This window comes from Manacus candei, unplaced genomic scaffold (assembly GCF_025592945.1).
Source record: "Manacus candei isolate 608988 ecotype Guabito, Panama unplaced genomic scaffold, ASM2559294v1 h1tg000046l, whole genome shotgun sequence".
Classification (NCBI taxonomy): domain Eukaryota; kingdom Metazoa; phylum Chordata; class Aves; order Passeriformes; family Pipridae; genus Manacus; species Manacus candei.
The window spans coordinates 10,730,054-10,744,219 of NW_026138094.1; the positions used below are offsets into that span (position 1 = coordinate 10,730,054).

Consider the following 14,166-nt stretch of genomic DNA (forward strand, 5'->3'; position numbering starts at 1 on the left):
AGTTCCATTTGGGTCACTAATCCGCCTTTATTCCCCTGGCTTAATTCAAGTTCTGTCCCTCAAAAGTCACATTTTAAACTTTGGGGTAGAATGGTCCCAGTTAGAACCATTCCTTTGTCAGTTTTTTGTTTCAGAAATGTGTGTTGGGGTCATTTTTTCAGCTGTCTCACACCTACTGTTTGTACTTGCTGAGAGCTTATAAAATGGTTTGTTGCTGTTAGCAAAGATGATACCCTATAAAATGAAGTAATGGGAAATACTAAATGCAAAGTCTGGAGTCTTCAGGCATGCTGTAATTTCCTTTTAAACTTAGATGCCTGATTTTAAAGGGTCTTATCACTGCTGTTCAGCTACTTATTTCTTGGAAGGAACGTGTCTTTCTTGGTAAGGAATGATTTGGTTTTCTTCCACCTCAAGTCAGGAACAAGCTCTTAATTAAAACAGAATTATAGCCTGAAGTATTTCTAAGAAACCAGGGTAATGTATTTGGCTGAGTCTTTGCAGATTTCAAATTTTTTAGGGGTTTTTCACTTTAGGGAGTTACCAACAGTCCAGCTGTAGCTTTCCTGATGTTCTCGGGTGTTTCTCTGCGGAAGTTGAAGGAGGGTGAACTGGTTGAATTGTGATTTTTTTGGCAATCAATTATAGCTTATCCCTCCCAGTTTAATTGAAAGTAGGTCTTGTTTGGATGCTAACTTAAGGGCATTAAAACAGGGCATATTCCAAAAATAACTTCTGAAAATAGGGCTTGGATCTCTGGGTATGTACAGTGTAAGACCTGACTTGATGTATAATGTTGCTAATATTTTATACTCCCTTGGCAGGTAGGAATGCTTCCTGATTGTCCCAGTGACAATTAGAAAGGATTATTTTATGGAAATAACCTTTTCATTTGTCTTTTTTTATTCTATTAATGGAGAAATGAAGACAAACGCACATTCTTTTGTCTTGATAACTTCCAAGTCGTTTATTAAAAAAAAAATAAATTATTTGCAACAGCCTTCAGAAGGACGTAACCACTTCTCATCTACATTTTTCCTTAGTAGGGCAAGCACGTGTGCAGGCAAATGCCTGCACATGCAGATGTGTATGTCTCTAGAGAAGTCACCCTCTTTTCAGTTGACACAGTTCACAGCTTGAAAAAAAAAGAATTACAGTGCTCAGATAATGTTGTGGATAAAGCACATGAATTATGGCTGTTGATGTGCAGAGAGCCTGTGTCCAGATGTCCTTGAAATAAAGCTTAGGGCTTTGAGGAACAAAGAGCTCCAGAGGGGGAGGAGGAGACTAATTACTGTTCTGCCTCTAAACAAATACTGCCAAAGCTGCCTGGCCTCAGTCTAGCCTGGGCTGTTACAATTCTTCCATCTATTGCTAAGAAATCTGAGGGAAGGAAAAACACTTTTCCTCTTTTGTGTGTCCTTGTGGAACATGGGACACCAGCATGACAGAGTTGCTGCTTTCTGTTGTGACAGTAGAGGTTTGGATGCCTCCAGATCCCATTGTTTTGTGGAGGTCGAGCCTCCATCCCTGCAGGAGGCTCAGTGGGATTGTGTCCTACCCACGGACCAAGTGTCCCCAGAGCTGCTGGAGTGTCATTCCCTGGAGTGGGGTGGCACAACCCCAGCTTACACATGTAGCAATGGAGGGCTGTGGTGGAGAAGAGGGGACCGTTGTAGAGATCGTACAACGAGGGGTGCAGTGGGATACTGTGCGTGGAGCTGTGCCTTTGGTTATCGTGGTTAGCTTCTATCCATGGACAGGGACACGCAGGAAGGACTGGGCCGCCTGGAATGGCCGTGGTTCAACTTGAATTTCCAGCCCTGCTTCGAGGCAGCGATGTGATACCCCCAGGCTGGGGTGGTGGATCAGCAGCCATGGGTGATGCCTCCCCCCGCTCCCTGCGGAAGGGACTCCGTTTCTGGCCCTTCAGCCTCAGGCAGCCCCTCTCCCCGCGGATTCCCTTTCTCCCAGGCGCTTCCACTTCAGTGCTCGGGATTAGCCCCGCGGTCGCAAGATGGCGGCGGAGGGGCGGCCGCGAAATGGCGGCCGCGGCGCCGCCTGAGGGCGGGACCCGCGCGGGTGCTGCTGCCCCCTGTCCGCGCCCCGGGGCAGGGCGGAGACGGTCCCGGGGCTCACACATTCCATTGCACGAGCTTGTTTTATCTGAGAGTGGAAGGTGTCTTGTCGTGGTGTGAATTAGCCCTGTCTGCATATGGTGGTCCCCGGGAATAGTAGCCGGGTCTAGAGATCTGTCTCCATAGCGCGCATTAGTCCCTGTGGCTTTGTATGTAATTGTACACGTGCTTGTGGGTTTTTTCTTTTTTTTTTTTTTTTATTTATTCATTTTTTATTATTTTTTCCTTGAATCCTGAAATCTGAGCAAAGCCTTTGATGTACCTTGCTACTTTTGTACAGAAGTGAAAAAAAATAAAAGTCTTGTTTTCCCTCTGCCAAGTTTTCTTGACTCTTTTTTCATAATGTTTTATTTAAGTAAGCTCTTAAATATTACAAAAGCATCCAGCTGCCAATGAAGCGCTGACTGGGAAAGGGGGGATGCTCCTAATTCTAGAAGATTGTAGATTATCACCACACTGCATTTTTGTTTGTGATAGAGGGGTTTGAATGCTGCCTTGCACGTGTCTAATATGGTATACTGAGTTTTCAGTTTTCTTTATTGGATTTTAAATGAAAAAATAGATTTTGAAGTGATTGGGCAAAGGTATTGGAATATTTTGTCCACATAAAATAGTTTGGCCTCTCATTGTTTTGTTGACGAGCCTTTATTTAAGAGAATATTCTGTGTGCTAACCCATTTTAATGTAAAGATTAAAAAAAAAGGGGGGAAATACAACTTGATGTTCTACTCTCCCATTATTGGCTTCGGAACTGCAGTCTGCACATCACTGGTATAATCCTTTAAACAGGAGCTACCTGATCCACAAGCCCATATAAACTCCTTTCTGCTGTTCCATTGCTGAATTTATTCTTTTTGCAAGAAATGTCATATTTAATATAATTTACGGTGTTACGGGTACAATATTCGGTACTGGCCTCTACCAGAAATTGGATATCAGATTTTTTTTTAAATACTGGCTATACTAGGATGCAGTGGAGAGCCATGCTGGATCAAGTGCTTATCTTTAATACAGCAGGATGGTCTCCAGATGCTCCAGCTCCCAAAATAACCTTGCTCTTGCTCGCTCTAAGACAGCCAGATCCTCAGAGGACTACGTGTGCTGCTGGTATTACTAATGCTTTTCTCCGTGGTACCACTGCTGGTTTTATTCTGTTGATGAGCTGGAGACCCTGGACAAGGATTTCTGGAGCTGCATTCTCACCCCTGTGTTCACTGTCAGTCCTGGGAAGGAATTGCCGCTGCTGCAAAATGCCATTGCAGGGTGTCTGTTCAGGACAGCGTTCCCACTTAACATTTAGGCTATTCCAAGCCTGTTGTTGTGGCTTGGACATGTCTCAGGTTTGCTCGATGCATATTTCAAGGCTGCGACAGTACAGTTAAAATGTAATCTCTTCTTTCTCTACCATTAGTCACTCAGCATCCGAAGAAGCCTCTGGCTCTGACTCTGCAAGCCAGTCTGAAAGCGAGCAGGGCAGCGAATCAAACAGCAGCTCGGAGTCCTCTGAGAGTCAGTCTGAATCCGAAAGTGAATCAACGGGTTCCAAATCCCAGCAGACCCCTCCTGAAACCAAAGAAAAACCAGCCTCTAAGAAGGAAAGGATAGCAGATGTTAAAAAGGTATTGCCCCTGCTGCTCTGCACAGGCACGTTATTGCCGTACTTGCCATGGAAGGTCAGACAGCAGGACCCCAACAAAGCTGTCTCCAGCTTCCCAGCCACTTTGCACATGGACCAAACAGCCTCTGGCCTCCAGTGTCCCCAGGTCACTCTCTGGTTGCTTGGTCTGTGTGCTGGAGCCCTGCTGATGTCACCCTTGTGAGCAGGAGCTGGTGTGTTTGTGGAACAACTCTTTGGGCACCAGGTAGACAGTGATGGGGCTGACTGGCGAATGAGAAGCAGGCGCCTGTCATCAACACGTGATCCTGTCATTTCATCCTCTCCCTCTGTCTTTCCACTCTTGTCTCCCCCTCTCCCTCAGAAGCAGTGGAGAAGGCTTGTCTAGTGTTTGGTCCACTTTTTTTTTACATCACTGTCTTCCTCTGAAAAAAATATAGAAAAAAAAAAAGGAGGAATAAAAAAGCTATTTAACTTCTGTTGGTTAATATGTCCAGAACAGTGGGGGTTGTTGTTGTTGTTGTTGTTGTTTTTTTCCAGCTTCCCAGCTACCCCCTTCAGATAGCCAGGTTTTCCTTCCACTTGCTGTCCAGGAGGAAATGAGATTATTGGTGTTAATGCACCTGGTGTCCCTCTGCAGTGCAGAAACTGGTATCTGCTTTGCCTGAGGGGTAGAGGCACCTGAGTAACATGGTGTAGTGTGAAGTGAGAAAGAGGAGCCAAAATACCCATTTGGAGACAGGAACTCAGTGAACTGAGTTCAGCTGGAAGGAAGAAAATCAGGTTAGGTCAGTTTGTTTGTTTGTTTGGGGTGTGTAACCATCCAGTTGTCCTTAGCTGTGGCTTGCACTGCACACAGGTTGCTTCTGGAGAAAGTTGCTATATGTGTGAAGACAGAAGGAAGGGCAGTGCTTCCAGCCTGTGCTCCCCATGTACCTGCCAGGGAGAAGTGAAGGATTTTGTTACCAGTTTCTCTCTCTCACAAATCTCCAGGCTGCTGGTTCAGGTCATGTCTAAACCCTCCAGTGTTCGGACTGGCAAGGGAGGATGCATTTCTAAGGCAGTTGTGGTAACACAATATTAAAATTTCTGGTTTATTGTTGATAAGTGGGGACCAAAGGAAGTTTTCTCCTCCTTTGAGGGCTTCTAAGAGCATGTCCCTAACAATAAATGTTAACATTATCCTACGAGGAAGCACATCCATTCATAGGGTGATAATTAGTATGAAACATGAAAAGGTCAGGGCAGCCTCTAATAAGAAAGCCTCTCCCTTCCTAATTTCTCTGTTAATGGATGTTTTCCTTAGCTAGGCCTAACCTAGGCGTGTTGATACCTGTTCCTTTTGAATAACCAATGCAATTAATTATTATATTAGTGTTTATTTGATGTTTGTGTAGATACACCCATGAAGGTGAGGTTAATTTGTGTTAGGTGCTATTCAGATTTGTCATGGGAGTTGATCCCATATTCAAAACCCATGTCATATAATAGGTGGAAAGATAAGTTCTTCAAATGGTTTTGGGAGTATTTTGATTTGTTCTTTCATGTGAATTTATCTCTCTACTTGCATGCCCAGCAGGCACACACCTTCACAGTCTGTCCATTATCCCATTGCTCCTTTAGCAGAGGCAGGGAAAAATTGCTGGGCTACAACCTTGTGTGCATCATACTCTTAATCCCAATCACTGCTGCATCTGGCAGTGTATTTTGATTTCCTTTTCCTGCCAGTGGCTTGCAGAGATATTTGAGGACTGGAGGGAGAGAGAATAAGAAGGAGAATAAATAGATTTAGAAAACTAACAGGATGAGCTCTGCTGAGGGAGAGAGGAATTGCTGTTGTAGGTGTTTGAGGGATATGTGGTGGTTTGTATCTGCCCTGTAGCTCTTCTGATGTCCTGTGTCACCAGCACAGCTCTGCATTCACAACCCTTAGGGCATCCATTCTTATCTCCCCCTTCTCTTCCTGTCCATCCACAAGAACAATTGCATGCTGCTATACAGGGTGTATTAAACTGGTGAAAGCCTCATTACAGCACATAGAGCACAACTATTCCCAGCAGTCACCTCTCCACATCCATGTGTCCTGTGCTGCCAAACCATATTGTCATCAGTGCATTCAGGAGAGGAACCAGCAGCTGCCACTTCACCTTGCCAAAGTACAGGGTGCCCTGCTCAGTTTGCCATCCAGGCTGGGCCACAGAGTTCACTTTTGAGGTTGCTACTGGCAGTTTCTCCGGGCAGCTGATGGGGTTTTCCTTCTGGAAAGGAACTGTGATTGGAATCTGTTAGCAGAGAATTGTCCTGTTGAGTTGGTAGGTCCATTCATTCCATGTGCCTCCTTACCTTTGGCACCGTTGCTGCAGGGGGCTGGCTACCTCAACACTCTGTCCTTCAGCCTCAATGTGCTGGAGAGTGGTTTGTACCTTGGTGGAAACATGGACCACTGTAAAGATAGCACTGAGATAAAACATACTGCTTTAGAGTCTTGCCAAATACCCCAAAATAATCATAATCTTTTTCAGCCAGTTTTTAAAGTGTCCATCTACTGGTTGCTAATGGTTTTATGTTCATTTTTTCAAAACACCATCAAACTTCTCAGAAATGTCAGAAATAATTGGGGTGAAGCAGGCCTTCTGATGGTCTGTTTATTTTGCAGATGTGGGAAGAATATCCTGATGTTTATGGGGTTAGGAGGTCAAACCGAAGCAGACAAGAACCGTCACGATTTAATATAAAAGATGAGGTAAGGAAAAAAAAAAGGATGAGGGATTACTGAACATATAAAACCAACTAAACCCAAAGAGCGAAGGGAGGTCTCGTCTGCATTGCTTTGTACACTCTGAGTCCTAATTTGGTATTTGGCTGTTGGAGCTCACAGCTGAGGTCCCAGTCCTGCAGCTGCGTCCTCTTGGCCTGAGACCTCTGGAGTCAGTGGGACACTGCGTGGGCTGAGATCTGCATGCACTGATCTGATTACTGGAACAGGGTGTAATGCAAGTCATGCTCTGCTGTAGGAACACCCTGGAGAGAATGAGTCTGCGTAATAAAAAAACCAGAACAAAACCAAAACACAACACAAATCCAACCAGGAATAAAGGAAAGTTCCCAGAAGCACCTCAGAGCAACAAAACAGTCATTGTTGCCCATACTGGAATGGATCCCACTAATAAATGCATTTGCGTGTCTGCAGCTTTATGAGCCATCACTTTTCTTTGATTGAATATTGGGGAGTCTTTTGTGCTTCAACTGGAGGTGACAGTGGTCAGAGCCTGGCAGCCAAACCTTCTAATCGTTCCTTTTTTAGAACATTGTTTTTTTCTTAAGATGTAGGAATTAGCTGCCACCTTCATTTGCATCTAACAGGGTTTGTACATGGAGTGCTGAATCCGCAGGTCTTCAGGAAGGTCAAGTTGTAGAAGAGGGGAAAGGGAATCAGAAAGAGGCTTCCATGGAAAGCTTGGGGCTTAGGGCTAGGAGTCTGAAGATAAGTGGGAGACTTTCAGCAGAGCAGGAGCCAAGTGGTACTGTGTGACTCCGTCTGTTTGTGCTTCACCACCAAACCGTGCATTTGAATTCTTGAGGGGTCTGAGTCACACGGCAAATGCAGGTCTCGATCTCCTTGCTCTGGTGTGTTATTGTTGAGCCTTGCGGCACCTCCAGTGCCACCATCTGCCCCCCCAGACTCCTGTGCTGGACGTCCCACAGAGCAGCAGGTTAGGAAGGGGCTTGGGACACACCATTGACGTAGCTTTTGTTTTCCTTTTCAAGTTCGGCAAAGGCCAGGCTCGCCTGCACTGTGCCGGCGACGTCACACCCACCTCAGACCTCCGCTGCACACCCCACTGCCCTCTTAGGGGCTCAGGTAAGTCCCATCTTTGTTTGTTTTACAATATTACGTGGTTTTGCAAATGTTGGGTTTTTTTCGATACATTTATTTCCTACTATTTAAGGTATGATAAAGTTAAAAAAAAAATAAATCTGAGATGCAAAAACTTTGCTATACCACAAAATATTGTAAAAAACAAAAAAAACCACCCAACCCTCCAAATGACCCCGCTGCAACTTCTGTGACACAGAAAGCCAAAAGTGACAAAATTGGATCACCCCCTTCCCCTCTCTCTCCCCAAAGCAACACTGACTCGTCCTTGTAGGGCAGCTCCCATCTGCAGCAGAGTCCGATGGAGGGTGTGACGTGTCAGGAGCACAGTGCTGGGGCCTCGCAGGGAGCAGGAGGACATGGAAAGTCTTGCTTTTGGAAGACCTAAACCCAAGAGGGAGGAAATAATGTAGCTCAAGCCTGCGTGGTGCTGAGCACTCCTTGCTGCTGCTGGACCCGGCAGAAACCCAAGGCGCTTGACACCTCTCAAGGTTGCTTTTTACCTTTGCAGGGTTAATCCTGTCGCCAGTGACCTGCTCCTGTCTCTTGCTGCTTGGGACTTCCAGCACAGTGTCTGGGAGCTTATAATTGCCTTCTTCCCTAATGCTTCTCTGCAGATTAGCAAAGAGCATCGCCCAGGCAGCGTGGCAGGCTCAGAGACCAGAGCAAGGATGAGGCATCACAGCTCCCCACGTGCCGCCCCGTGACTCACCTGCACGAGGGAGATGGCGCGTAGGAGGAGCTGGTTCAGGTTTTGGGGCACTGCTCAATCACTGTGTCCTCCGAGAGCAGCACTTTGAGTAGGTTATTTGTGTGTTAGAAATGGTTGCCTTCTGGGGATTTCTGGGCAGATTGTGTAGGTGCCCGAGCTGTGATCAGAGAGGGTGATAACTCGTGATCAATACCCAGGCGTGGGCTGAGTTATCGGGAAGCAAAAGTGCAGCTGTGCATGAGAGCACAGAGCTGCTCAGAAGACTAGAGTTGTCTCCAGGAACAAGAGCATGTGTGAGTTTTTTAGTAAAAACACTACTTCCTCGGGCATTTTCTTTGCAGTTAATAAATCAGCTTCAGGTTTCAGCCAGAGGATGTGAGGCGTGCAAAGCCAGGTGCCTTTCAGAGTATTCAAACTGAAAGGGGAAATTTAATTTAGATATAAGGAACAAATTCTTTGCTGTGAGGGTGGTAAGGCCCTGGCACAGGTTGCCCAGAGATGCTGTGGATGCCCCATTGCTGTAAGTGTTCAAGGCCAGACTGAACAGGGCTCTGAGCAACCTGGTCTAGTGAAAGGTCCCTGCCCATGGCAGGGTGGTTGGGATGAGATGGTCTGTAAGGTCTCATCCAACCCAAACCGTTTTATAATTCTGTCATTCTGGGGCAGTCAAGAAATAAATGTACCCAAAACAGACATGATCTTTTTACTTTAAAAAGGGTGGTTTCAGATTGAAGTTAGTAATAAATGTCACAGTGCATCTTTTCTGTGAGAGAGAGAGGCCACAAGGCACGCACCGGAGCATTCTGAAAATACAACTGGTTTTATTATTGGAAAAAAAAATCTGCTCATTTGCATTTTGGTCAATGCTTTGCCTCATGTATTTGCTGAAAGTTCAAACACTATTGGTCTCACTAGGAAAGAGAAGTTCAGCAGACATAAGACTAACCTGGTGAACTGAGGTTCTCCAGCTTTTGTGGAGCACTAGAGCATGACCACTGTTAAGCCTGAAATGAGCAAATTCTCACTTTGACTGTAGTCTGAAATATTTCTTGCCTCTGTTTAAGCAAGTCTTTATCTCTCCTAGTAGGCATCGTGAGCTCCAGAGGCTCACCTGGGCCTCCTTTCCAGTGGTCTGGAGACTCCATTTCTCATGCCCTGTGCTAGTAATGACACTTACGGACCATCTGAAAGAACAGAACTTTAAAACTGCTGCTGTGTTGCTCTGCTTGGTGCTACTACATATGCAGCATCATTATGTTTGTACAGTGTTGCTCCATGGCAAAATGCAGCCTAATTAATGTAGTAAAATCATATGCACTTTATGTGTTGGGACAGAGAATTAATTAGATGTGAAGAGTCAGCGACGCACAGAGAGGGAAGGCTGATCCCTTCAGCTGGAGGTGGGGAAAACAAATTGTTTTGTTTTCCACTTTCCGTCCAGTTGGAAGTAGTGGTGCAGGAATAAGTTGGGCACATCTGTAGTGTTTGGTTGGGAAGGGGGGAACAAGGGAAGACAAGTCATCTTTCCCTTTGGCCGTGGTGGCAGCACCCAGAGGGGCAACTGGAGCCCAGCGCTGGCGCTCAGGCTCTGAGGGCGAGCAGTGTGCCCTGGCATCTCCTGCTGGACTGACAAAAATCCCACTGAGGACTGGGGATGGACTTTGCTGGCTTAGCTTGTACCATTCAGGGAGGTGACATTATTAAAATTCAAGTTGCATGTGATTTCCCAACCAGTCCGCTTCCTGATGGTGGTGTGTGGCAGCTGGAGTGCAGATGGGACCTCAGGTGCACACTCTGGACCTGGCGTTCCCCCAGCTCTCTGGTTTGCATCTGCACTTCCTTAACCAAGGAGTTTACTTCCAGGAGATAGGGTTGGTGGTAAGGGAGCAGGGAGGAGAGGCTGAGGAGCTGCAGGCACAGTGTTTCCTGGCACTCTCTACTGGGACAGGGAGGATGTGATGTGGGAGTACAAGTCAGGCAGATGACTCAGGCTGGGGACTGGCTGTGTCAGAGGAGATATTGCTGGGCTTGACACACATCCAAAACAGACAATGGTGTTTTTGAAAAATGTAACTGAAGGCAGTTGAGCTGCAGTCACAAGTTAAATTTTTCAAGGAGGAAGAGAGGAGGAAAAGACGAGTCATTAAGAGATTGTCATCAGCTTTGTAGAGACAGTGACAGAGCAGGGGGAGAGTCCAGGCATTAGGAAGATGCACACTAGAAGCTTGAAAAATGGGATTTTGGCAAAGAGGTGGAGTTAGTTTCAAAGAACTGAAGGTTGTATTTGGTTTTCTCCAAATGTGATCTTCTCTGACACAGAGCAGGAGAGAAATCCACCTCTCTTTGCCTCTGGCTTGCCAAAGGACAGAAAAAAGTAAACGTGCGCTGAGGGACAGATTCTCAAAAATCGTGCCAAATTGGAATGGCAAAACTTCAGAAAGCAGATAAGAGATTGAAAGAGAAAAATAGGAAACTGAGGACTTTTGCTTGCCAAAACTGAAATCTGTGGAATGCTTGGCTTGTGTTGTAAGGGTAGGTAGGGCTCTCCGTGGTGTTTGCCAGTCACTTGCTTCCTGGATGCTTCGTAAATGAGACAGGGATTTCACACAGGGCTGTGAAACAGGTGGATCAACTCGTGTTTATAGTGAGATACTGGGGCAAAAGGTGGTGTTGTGTCACGTGCAAATCTGACACCAAACCACGGTGAAATGCAGAGAAGCTCTTGGTCTAAGGTGGCATCCAGTGTTTCAGTGTATTTTAATGGATGCACTGTGCAAGTGAGAGGGAAATTTCTGTTGGTGGAAGGAAAGCTGGAAAATGGAAATAAAGGGTGCAGAAAGAGAACAAAGGGGTGAGCCATGGCTCTCCAGAAACTCCACTTTTTCATGTTGCAGATCATACTGTTTCACAAAATCTTTGTGTGAACAGCTCTCAGTTGAAGCTGTGTGAGGGTGTCAGGGGATGCAAACTGAGGTACCCGTGGTGATGGACAGACAGTACCTAGAGCCAAAGATGAATACTGCAGCAAAAAGCAGTTTGAAGTGGAAGATTTCCAGTGTGCGGAGAAAGCAGCCTCGGAGGCTACTTCTGTCATCTTAATACTCATTTAGAAATTTCATATGGGTTTCTTCAGTTTTGTCCCTAGCTATTTGTGTTTTCTGGGGCAAGTGTGGTGATCAGTTTTCATGGCTGACTAGTTTTTACGAAAATGGGGTTGTGTACAACCAGCCTAAAGATTTTTTTTTTAGCTATCTTGGTCTGTAGGAGTTAATGACACCCATTTAAAACAGTACAGCAAGTAGTTAGAATAGCTGTAGATATATTTAGCCAGAGAGAGTCTCACTGGTGAGACTGCAGGATTAGGAGGAGGGAAAGCAGCAGGACATGGCTCTGACCCATTCAGGTCCTCAGTGACTTTGGCTGTGGGAGAAAAAACCAACAGCAAAGCAAGGACACTCTTGTGATGAGAATGTTGTCTTTTTATGAGAATTTCCTTCCTTCTAGAAATCATAATCAATTTCTAGATCATAATTCATTTGGTGGACAGATTCACCCTGTGTGTTTGTAATCCATGGGCTGTTGCACACACTGCACAGCCCCGTTGCTCAAAAGCACCTCCAGGGAAAGGGCCTGGGCTCAGCCCATGTGCACATGTTTCAGTTGCATCCTTGAGGAGTCAGTCCAGAGTGAAGCCTACAACCTGATTTTCTTTCTTTTCAATTAAAGGCAAGTAGTGAATCTGAAAATGAGAGCCCAAAAAGAAGACGTCAGAAGCAGTTGAAAAGAAAGTAAGTTTTCTAGGGAAAGGGTTTTGAATGGTGGTACTTTGGTTTATTTTTCAGAACAGTAGTGCACAGGATTGCTTGCTGGGAGTTGTCAACATGGCGAATTTGTAAAATAAATAATTTTAATATTTCCAGTAAAAATACTTTGGATTACTAAAATTCAAGTATGAAAATGGATCTACAGACGGATGCAATTTCCCAGCTTTTGTCTGTATTTTCCCACTATGCCTGTGATGGAATCTGAACAAGTCAGGTTCACTTTCTGTTGTCAGTCTTTCACTTCTCCATCAGCTTACTGATTCTCCTTCAGAGATACTTAAAACAATTTAATCCTTTCTCCTCCCACCTTTTCGATTATCTGAGAATAAAATACCAAATTATTATCCTCTCCTATCTTTTATAACCCTCTATTAAAACAAAATAAATTCCATAAAGAATGTTTTAGGTGTCTGAGCACCATATCTGAGTTCACTTACAGTCATATTTTACTGCCTTTTCCCATCTAATAAGTATCTTTTAATTTTTCCAAGCACTAAAGGGAACCACAGAACTGTGAGCTGCTTGCTGGAGAAAACTTAAGCACAGCCACGTGATTCTGCTCCCTTTCTCCTGCATTTTGTCTTTTAACTCTTCATTTAGCTGTACACATCAGTGCAGGAGGGAAGGTGATAAAGCACAGGGAGGACTGTGGTAGTATGGACCTCTCCTGGGCAAGGGGAATGATCCTTGTGGACTCTCCATGCCCCCTCGGACAGAGGAGGGGCTCCTTCCAATGGCATTTTGGAGCTGCAGCTTTGCTCTGAGCTGCCCACAGAGAACATGCTTCCTTCCACTAGTGGTACAGCATGATTTGGCTTCACACTTGGAAACTTTAATCCCCTGAATTTAGATGGCAAGAGACTTCTTGCTCCATTTTCTGGGCTCCAAGGAGCTCATGGAACTGTGAATGTTGTGGCTCGTACTCCATAAGCGATAGTGAGCACTTCAGATCTTTCCAGCCCATTTCAAAAATGGAGAAGTAGAGAAAACATCAATCAATTGAAGCCCTTGCCCACCCAGTTGTGAGCAGTACAGCTCTGCCACCAGCACATTGTATGTGGTAAGAGCTGCTCTCACTCAAGAGATCAAGGCAATCCTACTACTTTGTGAATCAAAACACAGGTGCCTAAGACCTCTTAAAAGCAGAGAATTGCACCATCACATCCCCCCTGCATTGCACTGAACAGCCAAGGGTGCAGCCTGGAACTTTCTCTTGTAGTTATGGCCTTGATGGCTTGGATGTCTGTTCAGCCAAGTATTTGTGTAGAAATATCATTGCCCTTCATGACCTACATTTCTGACTGTAGAATTAAATGGAAAAGAGAGGTGTCTGCTGGAGAGGAGGATGAAGATGGAGGGGAGCAAGGCACCAGTGGAGAGAGTGAGCCTGAACCGAAGAAAATTAAAGCAAGAAGACCTGTCCAAAGGAGGTAAGGACTGTTTGGTTCAATCTCTTTTCCTGCCTGTGCTGGGTGGAGAGAAAATGTCTATTTGTCACTAAAGAATGTGGCTTTTTTCCTGTAATATTAACTTCGTTCACGACCTAGTAAACCTAGGGCCTAGTACTTCCTCATCACCCCATCTAGTGCTCCAGTGAGTGACACAGTGGTTTCCATGATAGTTAGAGCAGACTAAAGCCCTTAGGAGTCTAATATTTGAGATTCATGCATTCTAAAAGACTTACTAAAGCAGATGTTTACATAAACCATGCTGTATTATGGCTTTATTAATTCTTATTTTAGAACAGTGGCCAAAACTGGTGTTAAAAAGCCCCACAAAGTCCAGCGTGGGAAGAGAAAGAAACCAGACTCATCTGAAGATGACGATGATGACGAAGATGATGAGACCCCCAAGAGACAAACTCGACGAAGAGCAGCCAAAAATGTCAGGTATGAAGAAGTGTGGGGTTGCTCAATGATGAGAGCTGGGTGGGGAGGAGGGAGCACTGGGGGACTCTTGACTGCCTGAGTGATCCTGCAGAGACCCTGCTCTGCCCTGCA

The 14,166-nt window shown here is 45.3% G+C and overlaps 1 protein-coding gene across 9 annotated transcripts in view; it reads left to right on the forward strand.

The window, feature by feature from the left end:
- The window catches only part of CHD2 (chromodomain helicase DNA binding protein 2), an 84,536-nt gene that overhangs the window by 40,449 nt on the left and 29,921 nt on the right, over positions 1-14,166 (forward strand). For 7 of the 9 annotated variants that reach the window (XM_051796674.1, XM_051796672.1, XM_051796671.1 and 4 more), the window contains 5 exons: positions 3,550-3,757; positions 6,410-6,496; positions 12,069-12,130; positions 13,474-13,596; positions 13,909-14,055. In XM_051796674.1, the coding sequence (XP_051652634.1) occupies positions 3,550-3,757; positions 6,410-6,496; positions 12,069-12,130; positions 13,474-13,596; positions 13,909-14,055 (627 nt within the window). Of the gene's footprint in view, positions 1-3,549; positions 3,758-6,409; positions 6,497-7,521; positions 7,616-12,068; positions 12,131-13,473; positions 13,597-13,908; positions 14,056-14,166 lie in introns of those variants that run through there. The other 2 variants (XM_051796680.1, XM_051796679.1) reach the window with 2 other exon arrangements.